This window comes from Lentinula edodes, assembly GCF_021015755.1.
Source record: "Lentinula edodes strain Le(Bin) 0899 ss11 chromosome Unknown C8R40scaffold_44, whole genome shotgun sequence".
Taxonomy (NCBI): Eukaryota; Fungi; Basidiomycota; class Agaricomycetes; order Agaricales; family Omphalotaceae; genus Lentinula; species Lentinula edodes.
Window position 1 is genome coordinate 297,711 of NW_025764350.1, and position 12,585 is coordinate 310,295.

A 12,585-nucleotide genomic window follows, 5' to 3' on the forward strand; every position below is an offset into this window, starting at 1 on the left:
CCTGGACATCCTCCTTTAAGGCCCTTGTAAAGGAGCTTCAGGATAATTTCGGCGTTTACGACGCCCAAGGCGAGGCCGAAGATTCTCTCGGTAATCTGAAGATGAAGGAAACCGAGAACATCCGGAAATACAACATCCGGTTCAACACCCTGGCTGCTAGTACCAACTGGGATTCTGCTGCCCTAAAATGGGCCTATGGACGAGGCTTAGCTGAGCGCATCAAGGACGAAATGGCGCGTTTGCCCGAGCCGGCGACGCTCGCCGATTATCGTCAAGAAGTTCTTCGTATTGACAATCGTTATTGGAAACGCGAGGAAACTAGAAAGCGTGAGGCTGGTAAGCCTTTTGTTGCTCGGAACCCGAAGAAGGGTTCCTCGGACTTTAAGACTGGTTCTACTAACCAGCAAAACAACTCTCAGCCTTCTGGCTCTTCGGCGCCGTTCACGCCGAAGCCCAAACCCTTCTCTGGTGGTAAGCCTAACAACAATGGTAAGCCCCAGAATTCTTCGAATTCCGGCCAATCCGGCGGCCAGCGCCCCGCGTTCAACCATCTTGGTGCAGATGGGAAAGTCCTTCCCTCCGAGAAGGAAAGAAGGATGAAGAACAACCTTTGTCTCTTCTGCGGTGGTAAGCATCAGATTGCTGACTGCAACAAGCGAAAGGCCCGAGAATCGAAGGGCCGTGCTGCCGAGGTTGAAGAAACCCCCGAAGCAACCGTTGAGGTTGTTGAAGAGGAATCGGAAAACTAGTCCGCAGCTCTTGTTCCCCGGTACGAAACGGGAGCTGCGTTGATCAGGTTCGTACCTCACCTGGACGTCTTCGACGAGATTGCTGCAGATTCACTTCCTGAACACAGACCTTACGACCTGAAGATTGACTTGGAAGAGGGCGCTTCGCCGCCTCTCGGCCGTATTTATCCTTTGTCTGAAAAGGAGCTAGTCGCCCTTAAAGACTTTATTGACAAACAGCTGGCTACTGGTGCCATTACCCCATCATCCTCTCCTCACGGCGCTCCGGTCCTTTTTGTCCCGAAGAAAGACGGCAAACTTCGCCTTTGCGTCGATTTCCGTGGACTCAATCGTATCACCAAAAAGGATCGTTACCCACTTCCACTCATTTCAGATCTTCTCGACGCTCCGAAAAGAGCTAAAATATACACCAAATTGGATCTCGCTCACGCTTATCATCTAGTCAGAATCGCTGAAGGTGACGAATGGAAAACCACCTTTCGGACCCGCTACGGCTCTTACGAATGGAAGGTCATGCCGTTCGGCCTTACGAACGCCCCTGCGGCTTTCCAGCGGTTTGTTAATGACATCTTCTCTGACATGCTCGATGTCTGCGTCATCGTCTATCTTGACGATATTCTGATCTACTCTGATACACCAGAAGAACACCGAGAACACGTTAAGGAAGTTCTTCGGCGGTTACGGAAACATCGGCTTTACGCGAACCCCGAGAAGTGCGAATTCAATATGGATACTGTTGAGTATTTGGGTTATATTCTTTCTCCCGACGGATTGACTATGTCCAAGGAGAAAGTTCAGACAGTTCTAGAGTGGCCGGTCCCGAGGAAGGTTAAGGACATCCAGTCCTTCCTGGGTTTTGCAAACTTCTATCGTCGTTTTATTTATAATTATAGTGATATCGTTGTGCCGATGACTCGGCTTACCCGAAAAGGCGCTTCCTGGATCTGGGACAGCAGCTGTCAAGAGGCCTTCGAAAATCTCAAAACTGCTTTCACTTCTGCGCCAATACTGGCCCATTGGGAGCCGAATCACCCACTTATTGTGGAAACCGACGCTTCCGATTACGCCATTGCGGCTATTCTTTCCATCCAATATGCTGACGGTGAAATTCATCCTCTAGCCTTCCTTTCCAGAACGCTTCATGCGGCGGAACTCAACTACGATACCCACGACAAAGAGCTACTGGCCATCTTCGAGGCCTTTAAAGCTTGGCGTCATTATCTGGAAGGTTCGGGTGATCCGGTGGACGTCGTCACCGATCACAAGAATCTTGAGTATTTCTCTACTACCAAGGTTCTTACACGCCGACAGGTCCGATGGTCTGAATTTTTACATCAATTTAATATGGTCATTCGCTTCCGACCGGGGAAACTCGGCGAGAAACCTGATTCGATAACTAGACGCTGGGACGTCTACCCTAAAGAGGGGGATATCGGCTACGCCCAAGTGAACCCTCATAACTTCCGTCCTATCTTTACTAACGAACAACTCACTGCGTCTCTTCGAGCTACCTTCCTGGAAGGCCCCGTTTTACGAGCCTCGATTATCATGGATATCGAAGCCCTACACCAAGCTATCATTCTCGCCCTTCCCGCCGATCCGAGCTCCGTTGTTGGTTTGGAACTTGCAAAAGATCCTTCCAATGAACGTTGGAGCTTAGGTAGCGACAAGCTACTACGCCTTGACGACCGTATTTATGTTCCGAATCACGGCGATCTTCGCCTTCAAGTCCTTCGCTATTTCCATGATCATCCACTCTCAGGCCATTTCGGCCAGAACCGCACTCTAGAAGCTGTACGTCGTCAGTACACCTGGCCCAAGGTCAGAGACTTCGTACGTGACTACGTTACATCTTGCACTATCTGTGGTCGCAACAAACCTCGCCGTCACCGGCCTTACGGGTTGTTGAAGCCTCTGCCGGTTCCGGTCCGACCATGGGATTCTATCTCCATGGACTTCATTGAACAACTGCCAATGTCGAATGGTTATACAGCTATCCTAGTCGTCGTGGATCGATCTTCCAAACAAGCTATATTTATTCCAACTCACGACACCATTACTTCCGAACAACTAGCTGAGCTTTTTGTTATTCACGTCTTCTCTAAGCATGGTGTTCCTAATCATGTTACTTCCGATCGTGGTTCCGAATTTGTTTCGGCGTTCTTCCGGGCTCTCGGTAAAGCGCTCTCCATGGAACTTCACTATACCTCTGGATATCATCCGGAAGCCGATGGGCAAACTGAGCGTGTCAATCAGACTCTCGAACAGTACATCAGGATCTATTGTTCCTACCAACAAGATGACTGGTCGCCTCTACTTCCGATCGCCGAGTTCGCCTATAACAACGCTCCCAATGCTTCCACTGGTATTACTCCATTCTTCGCTAACAAAGGATACCACCCAAATATCACCGTTCGACCCGAGGTCGACATGAAGTCTGATCTAGCCAGAGACTTCGTCGTCAATCTCGATGAACTCCACGTCTTCCTTCGAGAGGAAATCCTTTTAGCTCAGTCTCGTTACAAGGAACAAGCTGACAGGAAAAGAATCTCGCACCCGGAGTTCCCGATCGGCTCCGAAGTTTTCGTTCTTGCTAAGCACATTCGTTCTACTCGTCCTACTGAAAAATTCTCAGAAAAATATCTTGGTCCTTTCAAGGTCATCAGTCGACCTGGTACTTTGTCTTACGAGCTCAAGCTCCCAGACTATCTTCGCCGCATTCATCCGGTTTTCCACGTCTCACAGCTGGAGCCGGTTACGCCGAATCCTTTCCCGAATCGTACTCAATCTCCTCCACCTCCAATTGAAGTTGATGGGGAAGAGGAGTACAACGTTGCCGAAATCCTCGACTCCAAGCTGGACAGAAGGTATAAACGTTGTCCTCTACGTTATTACATTCGGTGGGCCGGTTATGAAGGTACCGACGATGAGTTCTCTTGGGTTGCTGCTGATGAATTACATGCTGACGAACTTGTACCGGCGTTCCACGCCCGATACCCTCACAAACCTGGACCTTGATCACAAAAAATCATTTTATTCCATTTCCCTTTTTCGCCGCGCTCCGCCGAAGTTTACTTTGTGCGTTTAGAGGATAAACACGATGATAGCAAATTGAGTGTTTATCTCTTTCTCGTAATTGCTTACATTCTCCTTCAATCTACCATTGCACTTATATTTCATTTACACTTACAACTACTTACACTTCGAACTAATTACTTCTTACGCCGCTTCGCGGCCCATTCGCTTTCCGATTTCAAAAATCGAGTTGACATTTTATATATATACAAAGTCCAAAAAACCAAAAAGAAACAAAAACTATACGAGGGGGGCAGGATTACAAGAAGATTACAAGAAGAGGGCCGAAGGGCCGATGTCCGATGTCCGTAGGTACTCTACTCCGCCCTTTCCTTCCCCTTCTCCGACTGCGCCTTCGCCGGCGCCGGTTCCTCCTCTACCATCTCTTCCTCATCTCCTTCCCCATCTTCCTCCATTCCCTGTTCTTCCACCTCCTTCTCTCTCTCGCGATCTTCTTCTTCATCGCTGTCCATTACCCTTCTCCGCTTCTTCGGCAATTCCGACGGCCCAGCCTGCGGCATTTCCGGAGGTGTTCTCCTCCTCCTCGCGGCATCCGTTACTAGCCAATCCAGCTTCCGATTCATGTGTCGATGGTAGGTGTTGGCCTTCACCTGACCATCCCGGAGTTGTCGGTTATCCGCCAACAACTGCGCTACCTGGCTTTCCAGTACTGCCAGGCGCTCACCGGTCGGATTCGAGCCACCTTCTCGCTTCACCGTGGACGGCCGTCCGGAGTACGAACACCGTACTTTCGCATCATGGCAGGGTTTACAGATGATGGAACTTCTCTTGCCAGCCTGCATCTGGCAAGAGATCTTCTTTGTCCTGCATCGCTCGCAGGGTTCCTTTTCATCGTCGTCGTCGTCGCCATCGTCGCCGTCGTCCGGGTCTTCATCCACGGGCTAGCAGGGAGAGGTCAGACAATTACCGAGTTATAATAAGAGAAAAACGCACCTGGGCCTTAGCCTTGCCTTTTCCCTTACTCTTTTTCGTGATCTCAACCACGGGTCTCCGCGGCGAGACTGACACCTCACTGGGAGAGGTACCCCGTTGACTCCTAGCTGTCGCCGCTGCGGCCAACAGCCTCCTCCTCTCAGTCACCTCCTCCTGCTGTTGCTGCGCCCGGCGGGCCTGCTCTCGCGCCTCCTGCGCCTTCCTCTCTCTCTCCGCTGCCGCCCTTGCAGCCTCCTCCTCAGCTTTCTTCCTTGCGGCCTCCGCCGCCTTCCTCGCTCTCACCCGCTCCACTCGTGCATGCGCCCTCCTGATAATATCGTCCTCGTCTTCGTCCTCGAGGTCCTCCTCCTCTTGAGCGGCGGAGTCGGATGGTGGTGGTGGTGGTGGCGGTGGAACGGGGCGCGACCGCGAAGGGCCGGCAGTAGCAGTAACGGTGGTAGTGGTGGTGCGGCTAGCGGACATCTTTTGACTTAGAAGATTTTGGAAACTTGGGTCTTATCGGCGAAACTCGGGGCCTTTTATACGGCAAAACTGCGCACGGACCAGCGAAAATTTTCCTTCGAATTGTACTTGGTGTACGGTGAACCGAAAATTTTCACTGATGACTAACGCCATTTCCCGGTACTAACGGCTTTTGAAATTTTCCTGCTGACTGATGGGCCAAATCCCCGATCCTAACGGCCTTTAAAATTTTTCCTTGGTGACTAACCAACTACCGGTATTAATGGCTTTCGAGGGCTCAAGCCTAAGAGGGGGATACTGTCAAGTCCATGCCGCGGGCCTCCATTCCGCCGCTCGGTACTCCGAAGATCTGCTCTTATTGTAATCTCTCCCTATTGTTCTTTCTCGCTACACATATCCTTTCGTCCTAGTCTCTCATTATTGTCTTTTACTCTTTCGTTCTAGTCTCTCCTTATTGTCTTTTACTCTACCCTGCAGGTACTACTCGTATAGCTCCTAGTAGTTAGTCTGGCGCTCCGCACCGATGCGCCGTTCCGTAGATATAAATACTGTCTGTACGCTACTGTAGTTCCTCAGTTTAATTATCAACTTAGATCGACTTAGATTCCCTCTTTCACTCTGTGCTCCTCTAAGTCTTCAGGCTTACTGCCTTGAAGCTCTCTCTACTCTACCTTAGGACTTATACGTTCTCTGGTTCGCTCCTCGTCACCGGCGTTATCGCCGCTCCGACTTGGCTGCTACTCAGCTCCTCTCTTCTATACTCTCGACCTCCGGGGACTTACGGCGTAACGGCGGTGTTGTTAATAACTTCACTACTGTCCCATTCGTCTTCCGCACTTAGACACCCTGTGGCCTTGGCACGGTTACACGGTGTACATGATCTTAACACCTACCCAAACACTCCCTCCAATGATCCTGAATCCCGAGCTCGTTGGATAGAGTACCGCGTCGAATAATTGCCATAAATAAATATTGTTGGAACGGAGAGGAAGCAAAACCGAAAACCCGACCGTCGGATCGTGATAAGCTGAATGTGGCGCAGCGCTGCTGACATCGCGTCGAAAGGGAAGAGTGAGAAGTACGAGAGGAATGAGAAGAGGGACGAGAACGAGATGGTGGTGGTTGAAGAAGAAGAAGGAAGGGAATTATGTAATGGTCTGGAATGCAATACAAAGTGAAGTAAGTTTAAAAGTACAAGCAACCGCCGGGATGGCCGAAATAGGATGTATAAGTGAAAGTAGGTATTTTATAGTATATTCTTAAAGGCGTATATTGGGCATAGAAGTATATTGTTAATAAAGTATGTTTGAAAAGGTATAAGAGGTGTGTGGCTACCAACGAGGCAAGCCACACTCCCACAGAGGGGGGTACTTTAGATTCCGTCCTCGGAATCCATAATAGAATCCTCAGGAAGCACCGAAGGCGAAGACGAAAGGTGGACAGGGAATAATGAATGTGTAGAAACCGGAACATAAGCAGGGGGAGGAACAAAAACTGGGATTGGGAGGGGAAAAGTGGAAGTAGAGACAAGGGGAGAAGGAGAGACAGAGTTGAATTGATTAAGAATAGCTGACGCACGCTGATAAGAGTCTAAATGCCAGGCTTTGAGCTCGCTCCTAACCTCAGAAACCAACCGTTCGGCTGTATACAGTGCAAGATCCACTTCCTTTCGAGAAGGAAGCATAACTGTGGCTAACCATTCAAAATCCTCCCAAATTTGGCAAACCTCGAGTCCGTCCCGTAAGAGTTTACCTGTAGCCGAAACCGAAAACTGAGAAACCATATCAAGGAACCATTCACGTGTCATGGGACCGCGTGTCGAACCATCGCCTGCAACTTTGGGAACGTAACGAGCAGGCACCACACCTGAACGTGCACCAGCCAAGATTTCGGTCCATCTAAGCTCAGTGTCACGGCCATACAAAACCTTGATCTCTCCACTGTCGGGATCCCGAAACATCCAACGCAAGCAGAGATCCCGCGGAAATGAGGATACATGACCAGTGACATCTACAAGCGCATCGGTAATTCCAAGATTCAACGTGGAGGAGTGTGTGAAGGGAGTGAAATGAATGTCTTGAAGATGGTATTCGGTCCAGACATGGAAACCTTGAGCATCGGGGCAATTAGAACGTCGAAGGGGAGTCCCAATGCGAGATAAAGAATGATCTGGAACAGGAGATTTAGGAGTGCATGAAGCAAATAAATGAGAGTGAGAGTTGCCGGGACACATAACAAGGAAGTTAGGAAGTTAAAGATAGTGATTAACAAGGTGGAGAAGGGGAAAGAAAAGCGAAATAGGAACTGAAATATATAGTACATGGATAGGGGAATTAGAAATAATAATGAAACGAGGTACTCAGCTGTAATCTTGGCGCTGCTCCGCAGGATAGGAACAGAAATACTCCCTCGATCGTTCCAATGTTGCATCTAATCGGAACGATGTCACGTCCATAGCAATGGTGCTGATTGATTGTCGAGGTTGAGGAATTTTTGCCTTCAAGGTTTGGTGGTCCGGCCTGTAATAGAACAAGCGCAGTCGACGAATGTTAACATGACCAGGGAGAATCGCACCGCTGAGTTCCTTAAGTACAAAAGCATTGTGGTCGCGTTTCTCGTGGATAATATAAGGTCCAGAGTATGTCCACATCCCTTTACCACCCTTGATTTCGTCGATAGCGGACTCGCGCAACCACACATACATACCAACCTCGTAATCCTTGAAGTCCCACTGGAATCCAACTCGTTTAGCCATGTCCTCAATGGCACGACGACGACTCTCTCGCAGTTTTTCATTTGCCTCTTTGAGCTTGGAATCCTTGCGCACAAGTTGCAAAGCTCGTAACGCAATGAGCTCATCGTGAGTCCGAACCATATGCCAATCCAGAGTCTGCCAAGTAACCTCTGTCAGATCGAAAGAAAAAACTGGGTGCGTACCGTATAAAAGGTAGTATGGTGAAAAACCCGTCGCACGTGAAACCGTCACTCGTATTGCGAATAAGACAGCATGCATATAACGAGGCCAGTTCCCTTTTGCATCACCAGTGCACTTGAAGAGAGAATCAACCAGAGGTTGATGTGCACGCTCTACTGGAGCATTTCCTTGAGGATGATAAGGAGTGGAAAAGATCACAGTACATCGGTATTGTGTCTCGAGTAAGTCAGTAACCTCCTTCTTGAACTCTGGACCACCGTCAAATGTAAAGTAAGGAACGCACCCAAAACGACAGATAATATCCTCGTAAATGAACTTTGCCACATTCGCCGCAGTGTTTCCTTTGACTGCACGAGCCTCTGGCCACAAAATCGTCGGTTCAATAGCTTGGATGATATAGTCGCATCCACCAACACCAGTAGGCATCTTGATCGAATCTAAATTAAAATGACGCAGCAGAGGCGCTTGCCAAGATTCATTATACGGAAGAATAGGATTGGACTTAACAGATTTTTGGCACTCAATACATGACCGCACAAAGTAAGTGACCTCGTCGTACATGTTTGGCCAATAAAAACGATCTGCCAAATGTCGATATGTTGCATCTCGACCACGGTGACCACACTCGTTATGAGCACGTGCCATGAGATACTTGCGTTTCTCTGGAAGTTCAATGACAAGACGCGGTAGTCGATCTGACTTCAGCTTTGGGGCTAACCAGAGTCGATCATCTTGAAGAAAAAACCGTTGCGAGCGTTTTCTGAAACGAAGCCTACTCTTGTCGGTTGTCAAATGAACTGGAAACTCACCAGTTTTGAAGAATCTGCGCAATTCTTTCCAATATGGCACATCCTCCAAATCCTTTGTACCATTCTTGTGATCAGTAGTCTCAGCTAACTTCTCAACTGGCAATGGAGGAGTGGCATTCTTGCCAACATGCGCTATAAACTCGAGAGTGACTAGCTCATTACCCAACAAGAATTCAGAAGAACACTTAACTGGCATGGATCGGTAATAAAACTCCGACAAACGACAAGGTGGGTTGGTGTCCAAACTCCGACTAGCGGTAGCAGCAAAGAGAGAATAGGCATCCGATGGATGAACTGGAACAGGAGGTATAGTGCTTGAAAAGTCAGGTAGAACTTCGTTTTGCACAGAGGAGGACAAAAGAGGAACATATTGATGAAAGCCGTTCCATGACTGTACTCGGCGGTTAGAGTAATGAATGTAAAGTTGATCAAAAAGAAACTTAGCAGATTGTGCATGCGAAACAGATAACGCAGCATTCGAAGCATGAATTGAATCATTATACGCATCCAAGAATTCCTCAGAATCGATCTCGTCATAGGGTTGATCATTTGGAGAAGGTTTGCGACGTGAAAGACCATCCTCTAATTTGAAAGCAGTTGCTGGGACATGCTTCATTTCAAAATCGAAAAGTCGAATCCAGGAAATCCAGCGCAACACAGGCGCGTTTGGCACATCATCTACAGTTTTGAGCATTTGAGCGACAGATTGAGCATCATGTTCAAGACGGAAAAGTACTCCCCAAATGCGGTGGCGCAACTCTTTGAATGCACGAAATATCCCATAGACTTCTGTCTTTGGCTGCCCATAATTCTGTTCACGTTCATTGAATGTGCAAGAACCATATAGGGAAATTCGCTTTTGACGATCACGGATTTGATAAACTGCCCAACCTGCACCTAACCAGGCGGAATCAACTCCTACAACAAGCATGCCTTCATCAGAAACTCGGGGCAAAGGCATAATTAACTTAGCTTGTTCATAGTCAACCTTTATAAGTACTGGCGTCCGCGTAATCTTGTACTTGAGCAACTCGAAGGACTCTAAAGCTTCAGTTGACATTTCGAATGGTGCATCAGTAATACGCAAAAGCATAGTCAGAGGCTTAGCTATAAGTGCAAAACCTTTGATCCATCTTCGACCTCCGCCAGCTGTACCAAGGAAACCTCGAACATCTGTCAAATCCTCGGGAATCGGCCAGTCCAAAACTTTCTGAACGACACTCTGCTCGATAATCCAACCCTCTAATGAAACCACCGAACCAACAATCCTGAGCTTGGTTGCTGCCAATATAGCCTTCCTGCCAGAAGCAGTGATACCCACGAGAATCAAAGTACCTAGGAACACATCAAGTCTTTGAGCATACTCGAAAATATACCTCCTGATATTTGAATTTTTAGGAATCGGCTCGTCATTATACCGCGATTCCCCTCCTTTCAATCCACAATCATCAGCAAAGTTGTCAGCTATCTCTGGTGAGATGCGTCGGATACCATGCTTCACGCGTCGCTGGAATTCTTGCATACTATTGGTGAAGCCTTGAACCAGTGTTGTTTGTTGCTTAGGTCCATCCGGCGAATGGAATGCTTGAAGAGGACGTGACCGTTCGCCAACGTAACATGCATCAAAACCTGAATAAAGATCAAAGAGACCATACATAGAATGACCAAGGAAGGACTCAGCAAATTCATTGAGATTGGGAACAAGTGATGAATCCCGAATTGTAACCGCATTGAGAGGTTGCATATCAACGACCAAACGAACTGGCGGGTCAGATCCAGGCTTTTTAGCCACAGCGAAGAGTGAGGAACGATAACTTGAGGTTGTTGGTTCGAAACGTCCAGCCTCTTCATTGTCCTTAATCACAGATATCACATCACCCAGAATAGCCTTAGGAATAGGAATAGGTCGAGATTGCCATGGAATGTGCTCGATAGTCGGAATCTCATAATCAGGATAGTAATCCCTGGAGAAGAAACCTTTCTCAGCCCAATTCCACGCGAAAGCTTTGCCACGGTTGACTACAATAAACGCAATCAAATTAGTTTCATCCTCTGTCAACGTACCCAATGGAATCTTCCGCAACATGTCCTCCAAACGCTCAAGTGTAACGCGGCCGCTAAAATCCAGGTTATGATAGTCCACAGGTCTCACTGGTAGTTTCAATGGAACTGCCGCCGGTATTTCCTTGAACTCCTGTGCTCGAGGATCAGGAAAGTAAGTTGGAACCGGCCGGACTTTCCTGTCCACAGGCTTGTACTTACGCTTGGGAGCCTTCTTTGTGGCAGCTGTATATGAGTCTCTATAATAAAGATTAGTAATCGCACGATCAGTCCATGGTGAATGTAAAATGGTATCAGGGGAAATTCCCATAATAGAAGCATACTCATAAATAAGTGAATCATAATCAGGAGGAGGATTAATGTCCAAAAGAGAATCGAAATCAGAGTACTCAGCGTTACCCATTAACGCCTCGAAAGACCTTCCTAAAACAGGATAGGAAGTGCGGAAGGTCATTATTTCACTCCCTAGTACTGAAAACCCAAATCGGAATCTGAGTCGTAAGTCTCCTCAATATAAGAAGATGTCGGCTTGGCGTCGGAACCTAAGCGAATAGCTGAAGCATTGCGCGGGTCATTGGGATCTGTAACAGAAATCATAAGTGTGGGACGCGTATTGCGATCCCCATCTGCCCATAAGAAAAGTTTGCAATGGTTACCGCGTTCATAATCCAGACGGGCTGAGAACTCTTGAAGGAAAGGCTGTCCTAGAATAATGTCATGTCGCCCAATTGACTGACGAGAAATAAAGATATGATGGTTGAACTTGTGACCACCTGTCATAAAGTACGCAGCCCCTATCATTTTCCTTTTCTCACCGTCTCGACGCCTTTACTTGTACGATACATCATCCCATCACTGTCAAACCCCCATCGATTACTGATCCACCTGACCCATCTTCTCCTTCTATTGGCTTCCGCCACCTTCCTTGTTCCTAAACTGTACAGTATTACATCGTTGTTTCTCGCAGACCGGATTATGTATATATAGCCAACCCTCCACAGCCTGGTCCCTTATCTTGACCTCTCTGTCATTATCTGGGACCAGGTATGTGCTTACTTATTATTACCTATGACTACGATACTCAATATATCTCTGTCATTATCTGGGACCAGCCTGCCGCCGTTCTGCTTAGTCGCTCCGCCTTGTTGCCTTGTCCAGTCGCTCCGCCTCACCGTTCTGCTTAGTCGCTCCGCTTTCCCCGCTCCGTTAGTCACTCCGCCTCTGCCGCTTCGTGACATTAGGTCAAGATCCATTACTGCACTGACAGCCTACCGATAAGGTTGTCCTTGCAGGGTCTATAGACACCACGTCTTCCCCAGTTCCGCCCGACTCTGAAACACCTGTTGCCAGTATAGACTGCTCCGCACTCCCGCACGCACTTGACCCCAGAGACCAAGCTCACGCCCATAACAACGACGATACTTGGCGCGATTGCCAGTCTCAACCTTGCCCCAACGCCCTTTCGAACTCAATCCGAGAGCCACTCACTGTGAGCAATATAACCTTCCTGCCGATTCCCCAGCCCCGATTGCCTACTCCC

General features: G+C 48.3%; 3 protein-coding genes across 3 annotated transcripts; all 3 read right to left on the reverse strand.

The window, feature by feature from the left end:
- Positions 1-6,612: 6,612 nt before the first annotated feature.
- On the reverse strand, positions 6,613-7,473 carry C8R40DRAFT_1175574 (uncharacterized protein; the record flags this gene model as incomplete). Its single annotated transcript, XM_046232352.1, has 1 exon — positions 6,613-7,473. One exon carries the CDS (start codon positions 7,471-7,473, stop codon positions 6,613-6,615), a length of 861 nt encoding a protein of 286 aa, XP_046081631.1.
- Positions 7,474-7,806: 333 nt separating this feature from the next.
- On the reverse strand, positions 7,807-8,265 carry C8R40DRAFT_1001133 (uncharacterized protein; the record flags this gene model as incomplete). Its single annotated transcript, XM_046222756.1, has 1 exon — positions 7,807-8,265. A coding segment is annotated over one exon (459 nt), but the record flags the coding sequence as incomplete, so codon positions are not given.
- Positions 8,266-10,605: 2,340 nt separating this feature from the next.
- Positions 10,606-11,070, reverse strand: C8R40DRAFT_1056681 (uncharacterized protein; the record flags this gene model as incomplete). The annotated part of the gene is made up of 1 exon (XM_046225099.1): positions 10,606-11,070. A coding segment is annotated over one exon (465 nt), but the record flags the coding sequence as incomplete, so codon positions are not given.
- Positions 11,071-12,585: the final 1,515 nt, after the last annotated feature.